Source organism: Leopardus geoffroyi, chromosome D3, assembly GCF_018350155.1.
Source record: "Leopardus geoffroyi isolate Oge1 chromosome D3, O.geoffroyi_Oge1_pat1.0, whole genome shotgun sequence".
Taxonomy (NCBI): domain Eukaryota; kingdom Metazoa; phylum Chordata; class Mammalia; order Carnivora; family Felidae; genus Leopardus; species Leopardus geoffroyi.
Genome location: NC_059339.1, coordinates 76,671,186 through 76,698,731, shown reverse-complemented (window position 1 = coordinate 76,698,731; position 27,546 = coordinate 76,671,186). Strand labels below are relative to the sequence as shown.

The window sequence follows — 27,546 nt, the reverse complement described above, 5'->3', positions numbered from 1 at the left end:
TGTACATTTTTCTAGTCAAGGCAGAGATAAGAAAGCAAAAGGGTTAAAAATAAGGAGAACTGACATCCTAATTCTTCCCCCCGAGTTTCATTCTTTGCCCACCATTCCATCTGTACAAATCAAGGGTAAAACTGATCAACTACAGCTAACCCTGAACACCGAGAACAAGTCATTTATCCTGGAAAATTTTGGGCTGTGTTAGAATAATGCCACTGGTATAAAAACGGCCCTACACGAAGATCAAACTCCGTGCCAACAGACGTTACACATTCATATAACACACATACAGTGGCGTCTTTGTTCTTACCTATAATTGTCCTCAAGGCTCATGAAAAACAAGCCATCTGTCCTGCCGGGAAGCGTCTGCTTCGGCTAGCTTTGCGGTCACACGGCTGGGAATCTACCTCGACGACCCTTGGGCTCCTGGCCTCCTCTCCTTCCTTCCCCGTGATGAAAAGCTGCCGACACACACCTCTGCCCGAACTCGGGGACCACCAGGAAGTTTTCACACAACTGGGGAGGAATCCGGGGAGCTTGCTACTTATACTGATGATTCACTTCAATGACAGCTAGAAAGAAGTGCTTGTTGGTGGAAAAGCAGTCAAGCTCCACCCCCACCATAAGGATTAGCTAACTCCACCCAGCTCAGTAATTCATTTCAACAGCCACAGAGCGCGGGTAACGTTAGTTTACCTGCAGCCCGGCATCTCCAAGCGGCAACTGTCAAAGGGGGCAAGAAGGGCTGACGGTTTACCAAACAGGACAGGCAATAACCGGAGAGCACAGGGTGCTCTTAATCACTGTAACTTGGGCTGGGCGGTTGTTTTTCTTTTTTCTTTTAAAGCTGCGTCCCAGTTTTCTGGGGAAGACGGGCCGTAGGGGTCTGCTCTTCACCTGCACAATGAACTTGGCTTCTCTCCAGTTCCTGTGAGCGAGGCTCCACACCAGGCAGGCTAGAGAGCACCTGGGCCCTCAAAAAGCTGAAAGTCTTGAAGGGGCAAGAGGCCAGGGCAAAGGTAACTGTGAGCCAAACTACAACCCCAAACAGAACTGACGGGGGGCGGGGGGGTGGGGGTGGAGAGGAGGTGTTGATCTGGTGTCACAGGACAGACAGCACCACCCTATAAACCAATCCACCATGTCTAGTGTGCAAACCCAATTTCAGATTAACCAGCGGGGGTGTCCTTGAGGTACAGACCAAAAGCACAGAGAGGGCCAGTGGGGCTCACCTTGGCACTTCCTCAGCACTGGGTCCCACTGGAGGGGTACAGTTTACCGCCCTTACCAGACTCCCCGAGACCAGGTAAAAGGTGTGCTCTTTCTTTGGCTTGCAACTGGCACTAAGCTCCGCCTCTTTGCCCAAAGCCAAGTGGAAACCCACTCTACAAGCCCAGCAGTTGTGGCTGAGACAGGAAGTGTCCCCACTTGTAGCAAAAAGCTCACTTTCTACATTAACTCCAATCTGGGGGCATGCTCACTCATGAAGCGTTCCTGGCACGTCAGCCAAGAACCTCTAAACTAGACTTTCAGGTTCCCACAGGTGCTCTAAGGCTGGGATTCCCGGAGGTGCTGGGACGAGACAGGTCACCAGGGGAGCCGGTGACCTCTCGTGGTTAGCAGCATCACCGAAGCCTTGCTGGGGAACCTGTGAACCAGGTTACTGCCAGAAACCCCATCCCCAAATACACTCTCCGCACACAGGCTGACAGTTCGAACCATTTTTAATAGGAATCTCGAAACGACAAGGGAAATACCCTAAGCATTTAGTATTCAACAGGTGAGGACACACAAGTAACACATTTAAGAGCAGCAACTCCATATCTCTGACTACATCTAAAATTACAAAATTAATAAGCTGGCTCACATTTATACACCGGCTAGAAGGTTAAAAACCTAAGAACCACAGTCCAAGAAAATACACCTTAGCAAGCTGAAGAAGTTACTCAACGGTTTGCCTGTTCCATTAAAGATAAAAGGCACCGGGGCACCCGGCTGGCTCAGCTGGAAGAATGTGCAACTCCTCCTCTCAGGGTCGTGGGGCCCAGCCCCACGTTGGGCGTAGAGATTACTAAAAATAAACTTAAAAAAAAGATAAAAGGGGAAGGGGCGGCCTGGGTGGCTCAGTCAGTTAAGTATACAAGTCTTCGTTTTGGTTTGGGTCATAATCTCACCGTTCATGAGTTCGAGCTCCACATCAGGCTCTGCGCTGACAGTGTGGAGCCTGCTTGGGATTCTCATTCTCTCTCTCTCTCTCTCTCTCTCTCTCTCTCTCTCTCTCTCCCCCCAACCCACTCTCTGTCTCTCTCAAAATGAATAAACTTAAATATATACATATAAAAAGGTACCTATACTTCTCATCAAATGTTACCCAACTGTTACGGGTTGAGCATCGTGTCTCCCCCCGCCCCCACCCCCCATCCTTATGTTCAAGTCCTAACCCTTATTTCCTCGGCACGTGACTATGTTTGGAGACGGGGTCTTCCAAGAAGTAACTGAGCTACCATGAAATCTTCAGGGTGGGCCTCTAGTCCAGTATGACCTGTGTCCTTACAAGAGAAAATATGGACAGAGGTGCATAATGGGAAGACCACGTGAAGAGACGGGGAAGTGATGGCCACCTGCAGGCCAAGGAGAGGGACTTCAGGAGAAACCAACCCACTGACACCTTTGCTCTCACAAGTTCAGGCCCCTGAACTGTGAGAAAATACATCTGTTGTGGTACTTTGTTATGGCAGCCTTAGCAAGTTCATACAGCAATTCAAGACTCACTTAATTCTAATTATTAATATAAAAAATGCAGACAGATCTGAGATTTCTCATTAATAACCATTCTCCCACAGCCAAGCACTTCATTTTAGTATTTTTACGCCCTCCCGGTCTACTGAGGCTCTGCCTTGAATAATGCACAGAAAACCATATACTGGCTGGCTGAAGGGGGGAAAAAAATGACCTTTCCAACTCCAATTTTGCCACTTCCGTTTATGGTTAATCTAATTGGCCAAGGGACCTACCTGCACATCTTTCTCCCCAAAACCCACAGAAATCAGCTTCTGCTCAACCGCCACTAAAATGCAATTAAATCTACCGACAACCATCTTAGCACCGAATTAAGAATTGTTCACAACGGAGGAAATGCTGGAAGGTTTAGTTCAAGTCCCTCTGTTTAGAGGAGGGACCACAGAGGCACCACAATCTAGGAATAAATGCTAATACAGATTCCCCCCGGCCTCCGCAAAGGAGAAGACCAGGTCATGGGGCTGAGAGTGAGGGAATCACAGATTCAAGAGTCAAGAATACTCAAAGTCTGGAACAACTGGAGAGCAAAAGGGATCCGAGCAGGGCTGAGTCGAGCACATCGAGCAGCTCTAAAGTCTGATGGAAGACAGTCCCATCAACTCAGAGTGGCCCCATAACGGGTGACACTGCAGGTTCCACCCCCCGCCCCATGCACGAGGATCCAGGAGGAAGGTATGAAGGCTGGTTGGATGAATGCAATGGGCGTCCCTAAAGGGAGGTGGACACATATAGACTGTGGTTTCCCAGGCCACTGTGGTTAGCAGTGGACACAGTAACCTAGAGTTAACAGAAACTAGAAACAAGGAATCTGCTGCAGAATAAATAAAGATGAAGAAAGCCTCAGGAGAGGATCTCGCTGAGAAGGAGTTCAAGATCCTACAGACAATCTAGAAGACTAAATACACTCATCCCCTTGATTTAATAATCCCAATCCAAGGAATCTTTCCTAAGGAAATAGTCAGGGATATAGTGAAGCAATACTGTATGTTCATTAAACTAAAAACTACAACCTTAAATGACCAACCGTAGAGAAAACAAATTACAGACACCTGTGTGTTTACATCCTCGAAAAATACTTTTCAACCTGAGAAAACAATCAAAATTTAATTTTAAGAAACAGAAGCTATAAAGCTATGTATAACATAGTCCGATTTTTTAATTTTACATATTCACATGTATACATTTTTATAGCTGGTGAGTTTTAATCTCCATTAAGGCAACAGCACCAACTGCCATTAAGGCAACTATGAGACTTGCAAGGGAAAAGTAAATCCTAAGGCAATAATTAGAGTCCTGGAGAAGACATAACAAAAGGAGTGGTCAGAGAGGAAAGGAGAGCCAGGAGCCAAGAGAGTTAAGGGTCAAGGGCTACATAAAGGTTGAAGAAGAGGGTGCTAAGCAAACGTAGGTGTCTGGATTTGGTGAACAGGAAGCTGTTGGTGGCTTAAGACAGATAATTCAGTTCCACAGTGTGGACAACACGCAGTTAGCAAAGGGAGTGGAAGGGATAGTAGCCTTTCCTGGTATTTCCCCACGTACTTCCTGACAAGGAAAGGCCACGGGAGGGAAGCCTGTGAATGACCAGGGGGCGGGTCTACCAGAAGTCTGTCAATAGGAAACACCGCTTCTAGTCTCACTCATATCCTTTGGGGACCTTTTGCCCCGAATTTAAATTTTGAAAATCATGTTTACAGCTCATGGCAATTCTTTATTCTGCATTGCTTATGATTAAATGTACATTTTTATGGCTCCCAGCAATTCTGACATATTACCAAAAAAAGTTGTCCGGTATTGTTTACTACACTTAGAAGACTGGGATGATTTGTAAGGTGGGATCTTACGAAACACCATGAAGGGTCACAATGGATCAGTATGTTCCCATGGAAAGCAGAGGAAGTACATGGAAGGTACATTTTAAATCAATGTAACCAAAGGGAATAAGAAAAGTGTGATGGCCGATTTCATTCAAAATAAGATCTTATTATGAACACAAAATTTAAACCTCAGAGTAGGATTCCAAAGGCTTCTCAGTGCTTTTGTTTTTGGTTTTAATCTTAGCAGGACTTGCCACTTACTGAGATCATCTTGATTTTTTTTCCCTTAAAAGCCACTGTGAATCTGCCCATGCTCTGCAGCCTTCAAAAGTCATCTTTCTAAAAACAGTATTACAATAAAATGTTCACCTTAAAATACTGGTTTAAAAGCACCATTCCAAACAATATTATAGCACTATTCCAAATAAATAATGTCCATGTACATATATAAATAAAGCCAAAGGACTAGAAGAAAAAAAAATGGCAACTAATTCTCTCTCTCTCTCTCTGCTTATCTGTTTACAGGTGGATCAGTTTTATAGTTTATCTTTCCCAATGTCTAATTCTTTTAGAACCAGGAAAAAAGAATTTTAATTGCTGAGAATGTATTATCATTTATTTTAAAATAATGTGTAACCAAATGAAGAATACAAATGCTGGGGTGAAGAAAGCCCACGTTTCTCTGTTTTGTTCAAAATCAGCTACAGGAGGGGGGAAAAAAACTCGGACACTTGGAGGGGGAGGAATACATTGAACGAAACAAAGATGAGATGACACAGGAAAAAATCTTTACATAATGCAGGCAAGGTTTGGGGATTATGACACAGTCTTGAATTTCCCCATAAGGTCGTAAATCCACCTAACTTGGACTAGCTTTTTCTCCCAATGCTACAAAAGGAGACAATGTATAATTTACATATTTCACGGGTTAATACAACCGAGTCACTAGTGACTTTATCGCAACATCTGAAAAGAAAATTATCTCCTTGAGAAGGGGAAAGGTATCTTGAATCTTAGTTATAACTATCAGTCAGTAAACATTATACGGTGAATCTCTACTCTGCTCAAGGCACTAGCCAACACCCAATGACTGATTGGTATCCTCAAGCATTTATAACCCGACAGCTTAGAGACAGTTCCCTGACTCATGAAATGGCTGTGGTTCCGAACATTCATTATTTGAGGGCAGTTACTCAGGATCCTGAACATTTTCACATTGAAGAAATGCCTCAACCTTCACAATCCTGTCCAGTCCCTTTGGCTGCAGAGAGCACCTAAATGCCAAGGCCACCCGAAGTCCTACCCAGCCAGCACCTGACCCTCAAGTTCTCACTTGCCATCATCTTCACGTCTTCACCTGGAGGTTGACAAGAGCTGACTCCAGCTTCTGAGTCTGCCTCTGCACCTGTTCCCCATCTCAGTGGCCACAAGCCAGCTGGCTGTTCGAGCCATAATTTCTTCAATGCAACTCTTCTCTTTATCCCTCACACATCCAGCCCATGAACACACATTCTCTACTAAAGGCAAGTAAAAGGAAAACACCAAAATATTAAGAATGATGTTCTTTCTCTGGCTGGTAGCTTTTGCCTTCTAATTTTTCACAATTGTTTTTCAGATTTAGAAAACTGTGTATGTACAAGCTCTCACAAGTAGAGGGGAAATCTCATTTTTAACATAAAGGTATAATGCAATGCATAGGTATTAGCTTTCTAAGACACCCCAGGAAAGACATATTCAAAAACACAATGTTAAAATTGAAAGCTTCTATACAAAATACACAATAAATCAAACGAGACAAACCCTATTTCCAAGAACTCTTACAAAGCCGTGGAAAATTACCAACCGAAAGGAAAATGGACAAAGGATACACATTAGCACTTCTAAAAGCAAAACAAATATATGAAGAGATACTCAACCTCACGGAATAAAGACGTGAAATGAGACACTTTTACCTTCCTAAGAGCCAAGACTAAAGGACGGATGAAACACAGTACTGCTGAGGGCGGCAACGATTGGTGCCAGTGGGAACCACTGTAATATCTAGGAGGGTAATTCCCTGGTATCTCTGAACATCATTTAAGTGATGTCCTTTCATCCACGAAGTCAAATGTGGCAATTTAACTACAGAAACACCAACACATAGATACAAACACCGGAGGAGTTTTTAATTTCTTTTTTTTTTTTTTCAACGTTTATTTATTTTTGGGACAGAGAGAGACAGAGCATGAATGGGGGGAGGGGCAGAGAGAGAGGGAGACACAGAATCGGAAACAGGCTCCAGGCTCCGAGCCATCAGCCCAGAGCCCGACGCGGGGCTCGAACTCACGGACCGCAAGATCGTGACCTGGCTGAAGTCGGACGCTCAACCGACTGCGCCACCCAGGCGCCCCTGGAGGAGTTTTTAAAACACGGTGTCCAAATGGTGTCAGAAGACATCCCGACCTAACAACTGGGAAGAAAAACCATGTCGCAATCTGGTTTATCTGGTTCAAAAACCATTTTTGAAAACAGCAACTGACTTTCATGGAACTCTTGCTACACGACAGGCGCTGTTCTAAAGTCTGGAGACCATCACTTACTTTGCTCCCCACTCTGCCCCTTGGAGACAGGCACTATGATTTATTATCCCTGCTCTGCAGGTAAGAAACCTAAGGCTGAGAGATAACAGAAGTTTATATTTACATGCCCCCTGAGCGCACACTTCCACCATCCTTCTTCCATACAGACCGAATATCACATCCTTACGGGTCCTAGGGGAGTAGGAAAGATGCATCACTTGAACAGAAATGGGGTGGGTTGGATGGGCAGAGCCCATCACTGTATGTACGGGTGGAGGTGTTCTCCGGGTGCCAGAAAGGCCCCAGTCAAGTGATGGAAGGGGCTGGAGAGACCTGGGAGGGGCAGCAATCGGGATGACCAATCAGGACGCCTCATTTCCCCTGCAGGTAAAGGCAGCAGCACTCCTGAGACTAGAAATCCAAGTAGAAGATGACCAGGACGAACATACAGTAGTCAGCCTGACAAACAGTAGTGACAGGCCACTCTGATGAGAAAGGAGCAAACAGGAGTCCCAAGGACAAAGGCCGGCAGACAACAAAGAATCCCCCAAAGGTGAAAAAAACGTGCCCTGTGAAAGAGGGCACACGTACGCAAAAGGAGCAGGCGGTGCTGGAAGCGGAAGAATTAGAAATATGCGCAGGTAATATTCTCATCAAATCCGAGAGCGTATCTGGTGTCAAAACCACCCTAGACGGGTAAGGAGAAAGAAAAAGATCTAAAGCAGCAACCGGGATTTTTTTTTTTTTTTTAATTTTTTTTTTTCAACGTTTATTTATTTTTGGGACAGAGAGAGACAGAGCACGAACGGGGGTGGGGCAGAGAGAGAGGGAGACACAGAATCGGAAACAGGCTCCAGGCTCTGAGCCATCAGCCCAGAGCCGGACGCGGGGCTCGAACTCACGGACCGCGAGATCGTGACCTGGCTGAAGTCGGACGCTTAACCGACTGCGCCACCCAGGCGCCCCTATTTTTTTAAAAAAAATTTTTTTTTTCTTCAACGTTTATTTATTTTTGGGACAGAGAGAGACACAGCATGAACGGGGGAGGGGCAGAGAGAGAGGGAGACACAGAATCGGAAACAGGCTCCAGGCTCTGAGCCATCAGCCCAGAGCCTGACGCGGGGCTCGAACTCACGGACCGCGAGATCGTGACCTGGCTGAAGTCGGTCGCTTAACCGACTGCGCCACCCAGGCGCCCCAACGGGATTTTTAACTTAAAGCAAAGCACTATGCAGGGTCCTCCCTCGGGGCGGGGGGGGGGGGGGGGGGGGAAACACGGAATGTGGTGGATACTTAACCAAGGGTGGGTTTTTACACGTGAGCCGGCACGGAAATCCCTTCTCTCCCCACCCCTCCCGCCACCCTTATCAACCTCCACTCCCCTCTCTTAACTCTCTTAACAACCAGGGTTTTCGTCTGCTTCTCTGTGCTCCCCCAGTCATACACTGGGGCAAACATACAGAGACCTGGTCATCGCATCACAACTGGATATTACACACTTTCTGAACCTTCTTCACCAATTTCTCATAGAAACGCTTCCTCCCCCCCATCAAAAGCCAACAGTCCTAGAGCTCCAAGTCTTTTCTGCTTAGTGGCTGCATACTGAGCCATGGGGTACAAATGTCCCAGAAGTCAGCCGCTTTTCAAGTGAGGAACGTTTGTATTTTCAGTATTTTGCCGCTACGATGGTACGATGAACATCCTTATACGTACGACTTTGTGTACACTTTTATTTCTAGGAGACAGACATCTGGGAAAGAGGCTTAGAAAGGTATATTAATTGTTAGCTTAATATGCATTGCCAGTCTGCTTTCCAAATAAAGCAGGGTAATTCACATCTCCTTGCTAGCAACAAGTGTTAGTCTCCTCTATTTTTACGCATCTCATGGGTTTAAAGGAATGGCTCATTGTTGTTTTAATCTGCATTTCCCTAGCAAATGTGCATTATTTTTCAAAGGTTTGCTTTCTATGAATTGCATGTTCTTGGTCCATTTTTCCTGAGTTATGCTTTTCTTACCAATTTGTAAGTTATTGGTATTATAGACAGTGACCCCTTTTTTTTTTGCCATACATATGATAAATATCCCTCCCCCATGTGCCAGGCTTGAGAATATCAAATCGTGCTTAAGAAGTTCTCTCTCGCCCCAAGACTATGTAAGTGGATTCTTAAATTTTCTTCTAAATTTGAACTGCTTGTAAATTTTTTAAGATTCTGGTATTTCTGATTATATTTAAGATAGAGACCTACCTACCTTGCCACCCTAAAGAGTGCATCAGTATACTAAGATTACCCACTAAATAATATATTCTTTTCTCAACATTATTACGTATTAAGTTCTCCTACTTAATGGAACATAGCCTTGGATTCCCTACTCTGTTCCACTGAACTTTTTATGTAATTCTTTATCAATACCACACTGATTTGGTCAAAAGGCCTTCTCAGTACATCATGGTCACGTCTAAGTCAAGTTTGCCCTCACTGGTTTTCTTTGCTACATCTGTCTGAGCTCTTCTCAAGTCTCAGGCATTTATTCTTCTACATCAATTTCAACATTATTTCATTCAGTTCAAAAAGAAAAAGGAAAAAAAAAACCCACTGCTTTGGAAATTCTCAGTGGAATTGCAATGAATGTATTAATTTTGGAATAATAGGTATATATATGTTACATATTTGTATTTCATAGCCTTCACTAAAAAGGATACAGGTCCCATGCTTGTTCAATGTTTTCCTAGGTCATTTGCTGCTGTTGAAAAAGGGAATATGTAAACTTCCATTTCCAGGTGCTCCTTTTCAAAACAGAAATGATCATTTCTAGATTTTTTTTTTTTTATCCAGCTACCTTGACAATTTTTCCTATTGATTTTCTATGTGTATACATATACATTTCTTTAACCTAGAGATTTCTAAATTTTCTAGACATACAAACATTTCATTGTCTTACTACATGCAGTAGAACCTCTATGACAATGATAAGTAATTATAAAGGCAGACATCATTTTAAAATTCTTAATTACAATTGAAATAGTTTTAGTGTTTTGCCATTTCAGGAAAACATTTACTATTGAGGTGTTTTTGTTAATATTGTAATATATAGCCGTTTTATGTTTAAGTAATTTGTTTTTATTCCTATTTTGTTTCTTTAGATTGTGTTATAAAAATGGCTGCTTAACTTGATCAATATGGCTTTTAGTCTCTCTTGAGCTGGTCTTTTCTGCTTTACTATGTTGAGGTACAATAATGGATGATGGTGATCAAAGTTCCTAATAATCACCCTAGTGTCACTGGAATAAACTGTTGATCATAATGCGTTAGACTTTTGATGCACTCAAAAGTCTGTTGATGAATTATTTTGAATTTTTGCATTTACTTTTTTTAAAAAACGTTTGAGAGCGAGAGCGAGCGTGTAAGCAGGGGAGGGGCAGAGAGAGCAAGGGAGAGACAGAATCCCAAGCAGATTCCACACTCAGTGCAGAGCCTGATTTGGGGCTCGATCCCACAACTGCAAGATCATGACCTGGAGTGAAATCAGCTTAACAGACTGAGCCACCCAGGGGCCCCATGCATTTATGCTCATAAATAATATTGGCCTATACTTTTCTTCTTTAAAATTTGTCAGGTATTAAAATTATGCTGGTTTTCTAAAATGAACTACAAACCTTTTCATATTTGCTGCATCCCCTAAGAGTAGAAATAACACATTTTCTGTTTTGTAAAGGTTAGATAAGACTCAGCTGGCAAATCGTGGCACCCTGGTGACTTTTTCCAATCGTAATTGTCAATCACATATGTAATCTCTCCTATACTAATCGGCTTTGTCAAGTTTTCCATGCTTTTTGGATCAATTTTGGCCCTTTGCATTTTACTAAGAAATCAACCCTGTGTTTTTCAAATGTGTTGCCAGAGGACTACAGGTAAGCATTTCCTAGAGGCTGTTCCTTCCTCCGTATCCCTCATTCCCGTCACCTGTGTTTGCTCTCCCTTTTTTCTCGGGGTAATGAGGCCCTTTTAGGTAACCAGCTACGGGATTTATTTACCCTTCAACATTTGTTTTCTGCTTTACTAATTTTAACTTTTACCTTTGTTATTTCATCATTCCTCCTCCCCAGCTTTTTGTTTTGCTTAGTTGTTCTTTTTCTAAGTTCTTATGATGCATACCCCACTATTTTTCATCTGCTTTAAAATTTTTTTTTAATGTTTATTTTTTTATTTATTATTATTATTTTTTTCAACGTTTATTTATTTTTGGGACAGAGAGAGACAGAGCATGAACGGGGGAGGGGCAGAGAGAGAGGGAGACACAGAATCGGAAACAGGCTCCAGGCTCTGAGCCATCAGCCCAGAGGCCGACGCGGGGCTCGAACTCACGGACCGCGAGATCGTGACCTGGCTGAAGTCGGACGCTTAACCGACTGCGCCACCCAGGCGCCCCTTTAATGTTTATTTTTGAGAGAGAGACAGAGTGCAAGTGGGGGAGGGGCAGAGAGAGAGAAGGAGACATAGGATCTGAAGCAGGCTCCAGGCTCTGAGCTGTCAGCCCAGAGCCCGACGCAAGGCTCGAACCCACGGACCGCGGGATCGTGACCTGAGCCGAAGTCGGATGCTTAACCAACTGAGCCACCCAGACGCCCCTAATCTGCTTTAATAATAAAGGTAGCTTTCCCATTCTAGGGGATATTCCCTTTCTAGGTGATCTACACTATTTCGACTTTCTTTTAAAATAAAGCAAAACACCTGAAACGAAAATTTAAGAGCCATGATGCAAGTAAGCAATGGAACTAAGTGGGCATGCTAAGAGCAGGAGATTAGTAAACCAGCAGGACAGGAGGAAAAGTCGTCCCTATTTCATTAGTACAGGCCCGGTTTAAACAAAATTCTCTTATTGTGTTGTCAGGTTTTCACCCTGCATGTCACATTTTGGGAAAATGACTGGATTCATATACAGGTTACAAAATTACCACCAGAAAAGGGGCACCTGGGTGGCTCAGTTGGTTAAGCATCGACTTAAAAAAATTTTTTTTAACGTTTATTCATTTCTTTGGGGGAGAGACAGACACAGCATGAGTGGAAGAGGTGCGCAGAGAGAGAGAGAGAGAGACAGACAGAGAGAGAGACAGAGACAGAGACAAAATCCAAAGCAGGCTCCAGGCTCTGAGCTGTTAGCACAGAGTCTGACACAGGGCTCCAATCCACGAGTCGTGAGATCATGACCTGAGCCGAAGTCGGACACCCAACCGACTGAGCCACCCTGGCGCCCCAGGCATCCGACTCTTGATCTCAGCTCAGGTCATGATTGCACAGTTCATGGGATCAAGCCCCGCATGGGGCTCTGCGATGACAGTGTGGAGCCTGTTTGGGATTCTCTCTCCCTCTCTCTCTGCCCCTCCCTTGCTCATGCTCTCCCTCCCCCCTCCCTCTCAAAACAAACAAACTTAAAAATAAATATCCACCAGAATAAACGCTGCAGTCACTGTACATTCAGCCTAATATGAAAATTTCTATCTGTAATCAGAACAGTGTTTCAAATCCAGAGCCCCACAGATAGTGCACCAACAAAAATGGGCTCTTATGTCACAACAGTGAACTTACCAATCCAAGAACGTGGCCTGATGCCTTTGAGATGCATCTTTAGGTCGGGCTGATGTAAACCTTCCCAGGTAACAGAAGAACTCATCATCCAGAACCCACGCCGTTTCCAGGTTCAGCAATGTATCATGTAAGCAGCAACCTTGTCTGTGTGATTGTCTCGGACGGACAGCAAATCTTAAAAATCGATGCCAAAGGGACAGAAAGAGGGTCTGCGTATCCCAGTGTGAGTGGCTCTGACCTAATTAGAAAAGTGTCTGAGGCCAGAAGCAAAACTGCTCCTGTTTCCTTAATCCCCACTACAGGGAACTCTAGAAGGCTTACGAGGTCCCAATCTGGCCTGGGGAAACTGAAAAGGACACTCAGATAAAATCACATTCATTTATGCTCTACTAATTCAGAATTATTTTTATGATCTGGAAAGGTTTGGACTCAGGTTTCCATTTTTAGACCCTATGACAACAGGCAGAGAAGGAGGCTCAACCTACTTATGGGAACAAATTTTAGAAGCTCTGACTCATGTGTAAACAACCAATGTGCTAATCATTTATCTGTTGGTTAAAGCAAAGACTTCTATTTGGGTTGCTAACCGAAGTCCTTTTTGAAACCGAAAAGAAATTAACATTCTCTGCATTTAATTATTTTCTCTTTGTTCCTGAATGTTTTCCCCAGTGAATCCTAGTAAATAAAAGGTTATTATTAAACCCCCATTAGAACAGGAACTGTTTGGTGGTAGGAACCACTTAATTGTTCCCGAAGGTCTTTCAACCAGCGAGGAAATGCATCCCTTCTCTTCAGGCGATCCGCACTGCTTCCGAGCAAGGGCCACAATTCCACCTGACGTGAACATCCAGTTGAAGCAACCTGCACATCCTAATCGACAACCCGATGTCAGACGCTAGCACGTGTGTTGGTGCAGAAGCAAGGTCATGTGTATGACTGCACCCCGAGAACATGATTGGGAGGTGGGTCTCTTGGAATCCACTGGCTGGTTGTGCACTAGAGGGGCAACCCAAGCACCTGCGTAGGTTCCTACTTCCTGTTATCTGAGTCCTGGAGACAATGCCCCCGACACCTAGCATCTCCTAACTGCCTTTACCCCATTCTGCAGGGGGTGAGCTACTACGCCAAGAATTAGGAGTCATCGTTCGCATTCAAGGCCCAGTACTGGCTGTAAACAAATGGTTTCCAATTCCCCAGAAAAACCCTTACCATGGGGTATTTGGTCGGCTGTGTTCTTTCTGCATGGCACACCGCTTTTCATCTGTCAAAATTAAGTGGGATAATCTGTTTTCCAAGGTTCAATGGCAATCAGCTACGTGTTGTGCTTCAGAAATAATCCGGTTGGGCCAGACATGCTCATATTATCATCTGAAACACTCAAACGTCACTTTCTGGTGGAAATACTTCTAACCCTTCTTATTCTTAGCAAACAACTACATGCTAAGGCTCAGAGAGAAGGGAGGCGTATTTCACAGTGCAAAGGCCGGGGGGTGGGGGCAGGCCCGTTGAAGAGGCTTCTGCTTGTGTAAGGCGGGGTGGGAGGCTTGTGTGTGCACATCTCCCCCCATTCCCATCACAACACGGTGCCTGGAGGAAGGGGAGAGGTGAGGGGGGAGGTGGAGAGAGGGGAATGCAGGCACTCCTGCTGCCAGGCCTTGTGGGGTCAAGGTCACATGGACCATCTGACGTCCGCATGATCCCTCAACGCCCAGCTTCACCAGCCACTCCGCTGTCGCCCTAGTGGTGTAGTCTGTCCCCCTGCCTCCCACCTGCTCTCTCTCTACTTTGTACTGTTTCTCCCGCAAATTTTAGCCAGGACGCCAGAGCTCAATGCCGGAGTTCCTGCATCAGGTATAGAGGGATTCATCACTCCGCTGGCAGTGTGCGTCCTCCAGGGGCTGAGGGCAGCTGGTGGCGTTCCCCCTCTACCCCCGGCCAGCATAGCTCCTCCAACACAGTTCCGGAGACTGGTGTTGTCCAAGTGGAAAACCTGTGTGATCGTTAAACCGACTTGGCCAAGCCCAACTATGGCGCACCCCGGCTGGAAGTTTTGGGGGATCCTGCACTCTGTGCACAGGGAACAACTTCAACTCTTCCGAGAACCGCCTTATTGCAGTTATAAGGAATGAAGGAAGCCTTTGTAGAGAGGTTGCTCTCTGAGTGGGGCCTCACCAGGTAAGCAGGGCTCTCTGTCTCTCTCTCTCTCTCTCTCTCCTTCACTCACACACACACACACCCCACTGGGTGAAGAATGGCAGGGGAGGCGGGAATCAAACATATAGGCGACTTGGGCAATTCAGCTTGGGTGCAGCAAAACAGGTGGAAAGGAAGTGAAGGGAAACTGGGCTGAACCAGAATTACACTCTACCTGAATACCGGGAAAGGGGTATGGGGCCCGTTTTTTCCACAATACTGTCCTTTCCTTCCCTAATTACTAGTGATTTCCACCATTTCTCTGTGAGTCTTCAACTAATGACTAATGAAAAGCCCTGAGATTTCACGATTCTACTTCCTACTTGTTTTCTATTCTTATTCTATACCAATTAACTTATTCATCGTGTTTCCCTCTCCCAAATGACAAATCCACAGGCCCTACCTATCGGCTGCCTCTCCCTCCCCCTTCCCACGAGTCAAAACAAGCCAAGCTACTTATGATTATAAAACAAACTTTCAAATATTTTTACCAAAAACATTTCTCCTAAATATAACTTCCATTATTTTGAAAAAGGCCAAATATTTTTGCCAGGTGACTACATTTATCTCTCTTTAATCTCTGTTATTCCTTTGGCCATTTGGGAACACAACAGATTGTAAGGAGTATTGGCTCAGCGTTCTACTGTTCGCATTTCTACTGACCCACGATGCTTAAGTACCAGCTGGAAGGAGCGGACCATAAAACCACATTAGTTCCCTAACAGTTCGTGAAGAGAACTAATGATCCACACAAACTATCAGGAAACACAAATAGGGCACAATACACGAGGATACCTACAATTGACTCTCTATCACTTATCAGGTAGACCATCTTAGAATATCTGGTGATTATCCGTCAAGTGATATTTATTCAATTAGTTTAACTCTCAACCCAAATCTCTTGTGTTGAGGTGCTCACAGTCTAGTGGATACACATTCTGCTTGATACAATGTTGAGTTCCTCTCTTTCCCTTTTTTTTAGAAATTTTCTTCTCTTTCTTCATTGCATTCTATCCGATTCCAGGGTTGGCCAGTTTCATTTCACCTCACAGACCATGTGATCCCTTTTGCAGTGTTCTAGCGCCTTCTCCCTCTTGCACTTCTGCATGTGGCTCTCAGAAAGATGTACAAAATTTATGAAGGCTTTTGTGTAATGAATGTCTAACACTACAAACATTGTGGAAATTCTAAAAAAAACCACAAAACAATTTTAAAGACTATTTAAAGTCAACCACCTATGCAATACCCATATATCATGACCTGTCACCAGTCAACAAAATGTCAAATATCTGTAAAGTTCTGAGTAATTTTCATCTATCTAGATGCCTACACATTCCCTTGGCTGTAATGACCCCATGGAGCCCTGCCCAGAGGAAATGTTAAGGTTTCTATTAGACTGTACGCATCTTGAAGTCAAGGGACTTCTGCCTCTTCGTATTCCGTATAACCACCTGCCATGTATACTCCAACAGCAAAATAAATGCTTATTGCAAACACATCAATCATCCTTACCTACTTTGAAAATGTCTGAGTACATAAAAAGTGAAGTTCAGGGGGGATACCATGATGAATCTGGTAGTAAAGTCAACGATGCCTTCAAACTCAAAAGAGCCTGAATTTTTATTAAAAGTCCTTCTTTGAGGGGCGCCTGGGTGGCGCAGTCGGTTAAGCGTCCGACTTCAGCCAGGTCACGATCTCGTGGTCTGTGAGTTCGAGCCCCGCGTCAGGCTCTGGGCTGATGGCTCAGAGCCTGGAGCCTGTTTCCGATTCTGTGTCTCCCTCTCTCTCTGCCCCTCCCCCGTTCATGCTCTGTCTCTCTCTGTCCCCCCCAAAAAATAAATAAACGTTGAAAAAAAAATTTTTTTTAAAAGTCCTTTGAAACTGGCTGTTCTCTACAACTGGAAACAATAGAAACAATGGCTTTTTCATAGCAGCTGATGTGAACTGCATTCCCTCAAACCAGGCTAAGATTCTCCTAGTGCAAATTTTAAAGTACTGAAAAAAAAAAATTCTTTAATTAATTTTGCCCTTATAAATTGCCGTGCATAGTTGTTATTTTTCACATGCAACAAGTTTTTAGGGTCTGATTCACTAGGTATCTTCTGAGACAGTCTGGCAAGACTTAATTTATTTGAGAGATCAACTACCAAATGGAGAATTTCATATAATTATATAAAAAGTAAAAGGAATCTGAAAAATGTTTTTACCAGTCATAGTTATTTTAACGTATACTAATTTGGGTATAGCTAACATAGTTTAGAAAAAAAGATCATCTGCTGCTTAGTATAAAAAGCTGCCTTTAAAAGAAAACTACTTTTCCTTGTACATTTACCAACAGCACATATTATACAGAAATCTTTCCTCCAGGGTGCTAAACCTCAGCACTGAATCTAGATAATCACTTCCACTTTCCAAGAATTGACCTTCCAAAACGGAAATGTAGGAGAGACTGGAAACACTGAATCCAACGGTAAAGGATTTTTTTTTTATTATGCTAATGATTTCCAAAGTGTAGTCACTTTAACTGCCAACCTAGTTTGTGGATAATTTAAGGAGTCATTTCCAATTAAGCTTTTATTTAAGTATGCGTGGAGGCCTAATATGATCAGTCACGCACACACACAACCACAGCAGCGGCAAAGAAGCCAATAATAATGGAAATAATACGATGATGGAATTATGATGGAATATAATGGAATATTGGAATATTCCATAATGGAATAATGATGATGATGAGGGAAGTCTTACGTGGTGCTATATATTACTAGCGAGCATTTTAAGGCCTTTAACATTGGTGAGCAAATGCATAATAAACTAAAACTAAAAATAATAATAATAATAATAATAATAATAATAATAATACCCAAATTAGCAGGAACAGAGCCTTGAAATAAAAGCAAAGGTGCTTGCCCAACACGTGCCACATGACAGGAGACAAATCCAGAAGGATGAAGGCTGTGTATACGGGGGAAATGGAAGGCAATACCAGCCAGGAACGACTTTGCCCCTGAAGAGATCAATTCCCAACCCTGTGCACAGAGAGGACGACCCGGGGCGGGACCAGCAGACTGGAGAAGGGCACCAGGAGCGGGGAGTAGCCTCTGTTTGTTGGGAAGGAGCCTGTGCTGTCCCTGGTGATAAAACGCAGCTTCGTCCGCTCCTGAAGGAGGCCGTCAGACCAAAGCAGAGCACGCGGGAGTTACCCGGAAAACCAGTGAAAAACAGACTGATTCCGTATGTCCGGGCAGGGTCAGAGAGTCTGCTCATCTAACAAGCTCCCAGCTGATGCTGCCGGTCCGTGGACCACACCTGGAGCAGCTGCCCTGGAGGGCAGCCCAGCCGATGGTGGGCAGAGAGAGAGAGAGTTTAACAGAAAGGCCATCACCTGCTGGGCAGGGCACAGGCCAGCTGGGCTCATGCTCTCCCCTCACTTCCTGGGTCTCCAGTCCTTCACCTGTAACACCAGGAGGAAGAGTCCATCTCTAAGGTCTCTTTCTAGCTTTACAAATTTGGGGCACGGATGGAGGCTTGTAGCATGAAGAGCTTACACCTCCTAGGTCAGGTAGTGAAGAGGAGGGCAGAGCTTCAGGCAACGGGAGGTTACCCAACAGTTGCACTTGTCCCAGACAAGACTGGAAGAATTTACATGCTGCTGTCATCTTATCCCTTTATCCCTCGTGGAATGCCCAGACAGAAATACAAAATGATGTGTGCACAAGGCTATTTACTGAAAAACAACGGACAAGTCTGGGAATAACCTGAATGTCCATCAGTAGGGGATCGACTGAATAAATCTAACATATTCATACCAGGGTGAATGTATTAATACACGAGGAGATGTAAAAGAGATCTAAAGAGATGTAAAAGATGTAAAAATACACGAGGAACTTCTCTATAGACTGGTCAAAGTTCTCTATATGCTGATACTAAGAAAATGGCAAAAACAAAAACAACACTAACAATATATAAAGTTGGTATCGCAATCATAGAGAAACATGGTCTCACTTGACTTTAAAATGTGTTTTTATTGTACATCCCTGGTGGGATCTAAGATAAAAAGAATTGTCAACAAATATTAAACTGTATCCAACAGTAATAAAGATGGCAAAATTTTAGGGGTGCCTGGGTAGGTTAGCATTGAAGCGTCCAAACTTCAGTTCAGGTCATGATCTCACGGTTTAAGTTCGAGCCCTAGGTCAGGCTCAGTGTGATAGCTCAGAACCTGGAGGCTGCTTTGGATTCTGTGTCTCCCTCTCTCTCTCTGCCCCTTCCCCGCTCATGCTCTCTCTCTAAAAACAAAACAAAACAAAACAAAACAAAACAAAACAAAACAAACAAAAAACAGATACTAAAAAAAATTTTTTTTTTAAATGGCAAAATTTTAGGAAGTGTTGAAGTTGGGTTATAGGATTTCATTATGCTCTTTGCCATCATGCAGTTTTCTCTAGTTTTGAATAATTTTTAAAAATGAACTTTCCAGAAGTGCCTAGGTGGCTCAATCGGTTGAGCATCTGACTCTTGATTTCAGCTCAAGTCATGATCTTATGGTTGTGAGATCGAGCCCCGTGCCGGGCTCCTCACTAGGCTTGGAGCCTGCTTAAGATTCTCTCCCTCTCCCTCTGTCCCTCCCCCTGCTCACACTCTCCCTCAAAAAAAAAAAAAACAAAAAACCAATTTTCCTAGTAACCTTTAATATTAACACACATGCACACCAAGTAAGAATGTAAGAAAGAGCACAGGTGAGCAGCAAAGCCAACTTTAGGCCAAGGTGAACGACAAGGTTCCTAATATAAAATGTACATACAAGCAGGCAAGTGGGGGGTGGGGCTGACCCCTACTACAACATAACATAGTCCACATCTGTAAGATTTTACTGTATTCAAATACATTTTATAGGATCTCATTCTGTGTTCACAACAAAATTTCCCGTGACTATTTAGCACATTTAGAACTAAGGTAATTGACTCAAACTGGTTCAAACCCATGTTATCCTATCTCCAAGTCCAGTGCTTTCATACGCTGTTCCCCAGTACCCGCACCGACAGAGGAGTGGGGTGAGGGCCATGGCCTAACAGCACTGCCAGCAATTTCAAGTCCAAGTTTAAAAATTCATGCTGATTTCCATTTCCTCCCAAATACATATGGGTTTAGCACTTTTAGTGATTTGTCAAATGGAATAGACCCACATGTATACTTTGTACCTTTATGAACCCTGGAAGCACAATTCCTTTATTCCAGCTTCAGAGGCGTTCAATTACACCAGGCTGCACTGGGACAGTGACATCTGTCACCCGGATGCCTTTGGAGGCCCAGCAACAAAAAGGGACACGTCCCATTGTCCAACTAGCGCATTGCTGGTAGCATTCCCAGCCGATAATATTTCAATCGGCACCTACAAATACACTTTCTGTTGATGTAACTTTTTAACCTGAAAATTCTGTCTAGTCTTTTAAATATACCACCTAGAAATGAGTCAGTGCAATGGCAGGCAATTAAAATCACATAACATGGTTTGCAATTGCTCGAGCCGACTCGGGCGCATTCTGGAAAGAGGCACTTCATGGCTATCCTGAGCAGAAAACTGCGAGGTGAACGAGGAACTCAACTTCACAACAGCCTATTTCAAGGGGGGGAAGGTGAGAGGACAGTAACATTTATGAAATGGTAAGGTTTTTTTTTTTTTTTTTTTTAAGAACAGTTTAGACTTATAGCATTATTCTAAAGATGGTACAAAGAGATCCCATATACCACATATCTGGTTTCCCCAACTATTAACATTTTACATTAGTATGCTACATTTGCTCAATTAATGAATAGAGGTTGATACATTAACTGAAATCCAGGCTTTATTCAGATTTCCTGTTTTTCCCTAATGTCCTTTTCCTGTTCCCAGATGCAATTTTGATTTTTCTTACAATTTAAAATTCACCATAGGAAGACGATTTAAGCAAATATGAAAAATGCAAGCATAAAAGACTAAAACAACACTTCTCAACACTTTCTCAAAGCAAGAAAAATTCAAATATTGGATGAAACACCAACAAGATCGGCTCGTCAACAGACCCACCTTGACCTATATATAACTCCAGTAACCACCGTCTTAGAGAACTTGCCAAATAGGGAGTGAATTTCCAGGCGTGAAAAGTGAGCTGTGGTATGGAGAACACCAATCTGAAAGTCAGGTTCCGATACTAAGGCTGGGTCAGTCATGCTAATAAGCCTAGGTGTCATTTCAATCAGGTCCACAAATAGCTTGTTAGGGTCAGAAACCTACAAAATACTTCTGTGCATACTACAGGGACCCAAAGTATGTGAGCCGTTGCCCATCTCCAGTCCATTTGATCAAATGAAGGAGTTAAGTAGAAAGCACAGAAAGATGGTCTTAAAGATTTCAAAGAGCAAGGCAAGATGACAGCCAACGTGGAGGAAACGAGCACGTGATTCACTGGAAGTGAACTCACTAAGGGCTTAGGCAAAAACTGCCGTAAGAACTGAAGCAGGAAGGGAGAAACCATGTCAGAATGATCATAAAAGGAAAGCCAACCTTTCTGGGCTAGAGTTCATCTCAAGAGAGAAGGTATTAGACGAAACTGACTCTTGAAATCGCCTTCGGCGTCTCTAACTCCGCCATTCCTTTCCATTTCAGTCTCCAGCAACGCAGCAAGGTTAGCAGCAAGGATACCCTGGCCTGTCATCAGCCACAGAGGGCCTTAGAGGACCACAAGCAAGTCTCCCCACCAGCTGCCACCGACAGAGAGCTTTTTCCTGCCTGACAATGAACAGGAATCCTCCGTTCAGGTGGATGATATTAGCAAACTACTAAGTAACTACTAAAAAAAAAAAAAAAAGATGTTCAAATAAGACACTTTGCCAATTGACTCGAACTTAAAAGAAAGACATTTTACTATCTTGAAGCTATGTTATATAAACCACATGCTCCATTAATCCGTTCATTCAACCAGGCCCAAGTGAGCCCTTCTGCAAAACAAACCAACAAGAAGCTTTTAGTCCTTTACGGAGAGGCTACAGAGATTTCAGCATTTCTGTGGCATTTTAAAGTTTGGACATCCCTTTAAAAGCAAGGTTTCTCAACAACCGTGGCACTGCTTTGCATGGACACGTCTTTGTGGTGCAGGGCTGTCCCATACACTGTAGATACACTACACAAGGCTGAGCAGTATCCCTGGCCTGTCCCCACGAAAGGACAGTCAAAAAGGTCTCCAGACATTGCCAAGTGTCCCCAGCTGGCGAAATCGTCTCGGGTTGAGAACCTCTGCCTTAAAGTGATTCGTGACATGTATAAATAAATGCAACACGGTTTCAACAGTAACATGAGATTTCAATGTGGATTAAGTGACATTTTAAGAAACCTTTCAGAAATCACCAATCAGAAAACATAATCACACAAAAAAAGCAAAAGTATGGGTTCCCCTCCCCTCAGCTGTTAGGAAATCAGTACTTTTAAAACAATCAATAAATATAACGTACGGACTTGCTAACTCCCCAGAAGCAAGGAATCTGGGTTAGAAATCATCTTCAATCCTCTCCGTTCTGGGATTTGAAAGGAAACATCAGACTCTACACAAGGCAGCCAATCGGACCGAGCACAGGCAGAAGGTGGTCTGGGAAAGACGCCAAAATGGGACACCTCGTGACCACCGAGTGCCGCCCCAACCTACCACATTCCCACCTCAGAGGACCACGGGCGTACCGCCCAAGAGTCATGTTTGCCACCAGCGATGAAAACAGACCCCATTCCCCACAAGAAGATTAAGGCCAAGGAAAGAGGAAAAGAGCTCATGAAAGTATGTGCCTTATAAATGCCTTAGGCTGATGTCTGGAGGTTTCCAACTTGTCACTCAGCTTCATTTGGGGGCGGAGAGGAATACTTCTATAAACAACAGGACGAGTAAGTGCTTAAGGGAAACCCGAGAGAATGCAGGTTCGGTGCCACTGGCTTTTTTAATAATTGGCTGTAAAAGTTTCTTAAAAATCATTAAAAAGAAAAGACATTCCTCATTTTCGTGGTTACGGAAGCTCTTTCTTCTCCTCTTTTAGGTGCCAGCGTGAACATGTCAACTCACCACCATAACAGATTTAGGTCAGAAGAAAACGGCTAACTCTACCCACCCTGTAGGGGCACGGCCAACCCCGATGCCTTTTTCTTTCAAGAAGTGATGTCAATGGATAGTCTCTCAGAAAGAAGGGAGCGGATGGCTGCCAAGGTGGCTTAGAGACCCAGGCAGTCGGCACCTGGGCTGGGAGATGCTGATCACCCAACACGCCCACCACCCGCACACAAGTGTGATCAGCCCTCCCTGAGGCCGGCTCAGCGCAAAGGCTCACCAGATGGGTCTCTGGATTGCAGGAACCCTGGGCAGCCGCTCCCTTCCACTGACTGCGGTTCCATGACTGTGGTTCCACCTCCTCTGGCTCACACCCAACTCACTCCCCCACCCCCGAGGGGAAGAGCACCCATAGGGAACTGGTTGTGCCCGGTTTCTACAGGTGGGCAGATGGCTGGCAGAGAGAAAATCACAGGGGAGGACCAGGGAGTTCAACCCGCGGGGTACTAACCAGGCTAAATGTTAATCACGGCGTAGGATCGTCTACATTAAAGATCATTAACCAGGCGCTCGGGCCTCTTGGCAAAGAATGAGGGTTCACAAGCTGAAAAAAATGCATTTAGAGAAAGTAGCAGCCTCTTGTCGCCAAACACAGCGTTTAGGTCATTTCAGGAGAAGGGCACCTCAATGGCGCAGAAGGAACAGAAGCAAAGGGGGGGGGGGGGCTTTGGCCAGGGTGGGGGGCACACTTCCTTCTCTTCTTCCAGAGCGGTTCTCCACCCATAGCTGCAGCTTATTTTCCGCTCTTCCTCATCCCTTACGAGGTGTAACCGTGACCTCACATGCAAGGGCGTCTACAGGTGAGGAATTCTCAGCAGGTCAGGTCTGCAGAATCTGTGTCTCCAACTGCCCATTTCTAGGGGGGCAACATCTCCTTTTAAGGTGATGGTTTAGACTCTACAATTCCGAGCCACGCAGAAAAAGGACGGCGTTTCCCTACTCATTCATTAAGCTGCCCTGCCTTTCCTCCCACATCCAAGGGACCCAGTGCCACGCCATTCTCAAGCAAAACAAGAAGTCGCCACCAAGCAAACAGGGTCACAAGTTCAATTTCACACATTAGCAACGGCCACGGTTTTGAAGGCTTCTGACAAGTGTTCTTTCTGACATGCTCCAAGCGGCTGCCCAGGGGCAGGCCTACCGCCCCCCCACCCCCACCCCACCCCACCCCCACATACACCCTCTTCCACCGCTCAGCCCAGCACGGGCTCCGCAGCCAGCCCTGGTCTGAGGCAGCCTGAGAGTCTCTTGTTCTGGACTCGCCCCAAAAGAGCAAGCACTACCCTGCCTTTCGATTCCAGGATTACATAAGTCAGTTTCCCTCCAATTATCTATTGGCCGCGACCGAAGTGCAAAGAAGAGAGAAGAAAAGGAGAACCACGCTAATTCCTGCTAGCGAGATGAACCTGAAATGGAGACGCAACAGATTCCCGGAGATTCATTTCTATACGTCTTTTTAATCACCTTTAACCTGAGTACTCTAACTTAGGGTCAAGAGAACGGAAGTGCCAGTTTTATTTTCTCTTAAAGGGAATGCCCATTTATATGTCTGGAGGCTGGCAAATGTGGGGGCAAAGATTATCAGACACTTGATTGACAATTCTGAAAAGTTCCAGATTGAATACCCATCCACAGAAGAGCAAAATCATTTAACCCGTGTGAACACGAGGGAAAACTCAACTTAGGAGTCATGGGACTCATCCTCCCGCATTTCCTGTAAAGGTTATAAAACAAAGGAGGCGTTCGTTTAGCAGGAGATGAGCCTACAACAACGAACAGGTACACCTGTCCCACCGTGGCCTAGCTGACTGCACTCACCGTGTTTAAACTGAACAATGAACTCTAAAAAGAAAAAACGTTTCAAAATAAAAAATCTAGCCTCACTTCACCTGGAGTTCTGTACCAAATTCCCGAACTCCGCACGACAGATCCCTTCGCTGGGTCTATTTTTGACATTTCAGGAACACAGTGATGACAAATGCACTAATTTATTCATAAAAGGGGGGTGCGGGAGGGCAATCTCTAGAATAGTCTTTCAGAGCACTAAAAAAAAAAAAAAATAGGTCTCACGCCAGATGACACAGGTTAAACACATACTTACAAATTTTTACTGGATGTGCTTTGATTTTTGAAGCAGGCGAAAACGTTTAAGTGACACGAAAGGAAAAAAGAAATCAAATAATTCCCCCAATCCTGGCAGATTTAGATTAAAGCTACCAAATCCATTAGGAGAGAACGTTCTCCCGACGTGAACCAAGGAAAACGGAATCCTTTGTGGCACTTACCAGATCCGGAGCAGGAAGACCTCGCTTTAAAAGGGGAGAGAGACAGAAAGGCTGGTCTAGATGCAGATGGTTGTCTGTTTCCCCTAACAACAGCAGCAGCGAGGAGAAATCCTGGTCTCTGCCGGTTCCCCGTTGACAGGTGATCAGCAGCCCGGAGCTGGAGGCACTGTGCCGTGTTTGGTTGGGGGGGTGGGTGGGGGAGGGGGAGGTTTCCAGGGGAGAGTTCTGCAAGCAGCGACCGCCCAGGTAGGGCCCCGCTGAGAGCCACCCACCCGGGACACCCTCGAGCTGTACCGGCTGGTGCCGTGCTGAAGCCTGTCTGGGCTGGAAGCTGCTGCCGCTGCCTGCGCCTTGATCGAATCAGGAGCAAATTCCAAAGTGGGGAAGAGAGGAAGTTGCTCGTCTGAGGCGGCGGAACCAATGACTATAGGAGGAACTTTGTGGATTCAAGAGACACCAAGCACAGGACACAGCCCCCAACGCTGCCCGTGCGGCAGAACCGCATCGGGAAAGTTAAGAGCCGATTTCCAGGAAGAAGGGCGCACACCTAGCCTAGCTGAGGTGACCCTGCAACCTGAGGAACCCTAAGGCACACAGTGTCCCTTCTTGAAAATTAATGGCGTTTTCCCCCCTAAATGTTCATGCCGATGTTGAAAGGACATTCAAGAAAATGAAGGAATCTTTGTGGGTACTAGTGTTTTAAGTAATTGATCAATTGCCCTCCTCTGGATGGAATGAGCACGTATTTTCATCACTAGCTTTGGATTCCATCTCTACCACTTTACCAGCAGGGGGTCCCTGGGTTAAGTATGACCTGCCCACTTCTAGCTTCCTCATCTGTTTAAAAAAAAAAAAAAAAGGAGCCTTGAAACCACCTTCACGGATTGTTGTGAGGAATGAGATCCGGGGGGGTGGGGGGGGGGGTGGGGGAAGAAACCCACAGTCTGTAGTCAATGGGTCTGTGCCCCATCCACGTCCCCATCTCCTCTAACAGCTTGTGGCCCTAAGTCAACCACAGCCACCCCCTCTTACCTACCTTCCACTTAAAAAGCGATCCAATGCATACCCAACAGCAAAAGATGTTTCTCCTGTTCTCTTTTAACCAATGTCTCCAACAGGTTAGGAGACCAATGTAAAAACCATTTTAGCACTCAAAGGTCAAAGCCAGATCACGTGGCCCCTCAGCCCAAACCCTGAGAGGTAAACCAACTTGCGGCCCAAGTTAGAAGAGGTCTCTGACCCTAATTCCTTGGCAACATCCCACTGCAGAGCCAAGAACACTTGGCGTGCTCACTTCTAAGAGTCAAGAATGCGGAGGGGGGAAAAATAGGCACTTAACTGAGCTAGAAGTCTTTTTCCTTAATGCTTCCTTTGAAAAGGCAGTGATTTCTTAAAATGGAATTCGCAAGTTGCTTATTATTCTACTCTTTGACAACAGCTCAAGTAACCCTTCAAGGCAAGTAGAGACCTTCAGCGGGAGGGGGAGTCCCAGAGGCCCACTGGGGCCAAGAAGCCGCCATCACCATCTGGTGGTGGCTCTTGAATACTGCAGTCATGAACGCCGCACCATCTTCAGCCCGTTCTTCAAGAAGCGGCGTGTCCGAATTTCTGCTTTACTGACTTTCTGAAAGTGACTTTCGCTGCTCAACTGACAATCGTGCTTTCACACCACACCCGCTTCCACACCACAACTTCTTCCCCGCCTTCGTTCTTTTCCACTGACTTCTGATCAGGCCGCTAAACACAAGAGGGAGGACCAAAGTTCCGTTCTTCCCTATGGCTCCTGTCCCCAGTTCGACACCTGGTGATTTGGTTACAAAGAATGAAATTCCCAGAGGAAAGAGAAGCAAAGAGAAAACACTGAGAAAAGAGAAGCAAAGAGCCGGTATGTTCCCCGAAGGTAACAGCCAAGAACCAACTGGAAAATACGAGGCAGGCATCTCTACCAAGAGGCCAGCTGTAGATCCAGGACGTAACAAAGACGAGGCAGCACGGCCCTGGCCAGTGAGCAAGTCTTGGGTGGGTTCGGGGAAGTTGTTCTGTGCCGCTGGAGGACAGAACGTGCTGGAAACTGGCTCACAAAGAGCAGCCTAGCAGGTAACGTTTGAAAAAAAAAAAAAAAAATGCTCCCAACCACTTCACTCCTCCAAAGCCTTTATCAATCTCTGGTGAATAGATTTAGGTCCG

The 27,546-nt window shown here is 44.9% G+C and overlaps 1 protein-coding gene and 1 long non-coding RNA gene across 6 annotated transcripts in view; both read right to left on the bottom strand.

Moving 5' to 3' along the window:
* NEDD4L (NEDD4 like E3 ubiquitin protein ligase) overlaps nt 1–27,546 on the bottom strand; it is a 343,481-nt gene that overhangs the window by 180,936 nt on the left and 134,999 nt on the right. Inside the window, exon 1 of one of the 5 annotated variants that reach the window (XM_045457834.1) lies at nt 308–559. The exons of 3 other annotated variants lie outside the window; for them this stretch is intronic. In XM_045457834.1, coding sequence (XP_045313790.1) covers nt 308–330 — 23 coding nt within the window. In that variant the 5' untranslated portion in view covers nt 331–559. Of the gene's footprint in view, nt 1–307; nt 560–27,546 lie in introns of those variants that run through there. One more of the 5 variants, XM_045457837.1, reaches the window with a different exon arrangement.
* Nucleotides 15,507–26,258, bottom strand: LOC123587806. The gene is made up of 2 exons (XR_006707535.1): nt 25,360–26,258; nt 15,507–16,135 (listed from the first exon to the last, which is right to left on the bottom strand). It is a non-coding gene; the product is annotated as an uncharacterized LOC123587806 (long non-coding RNA).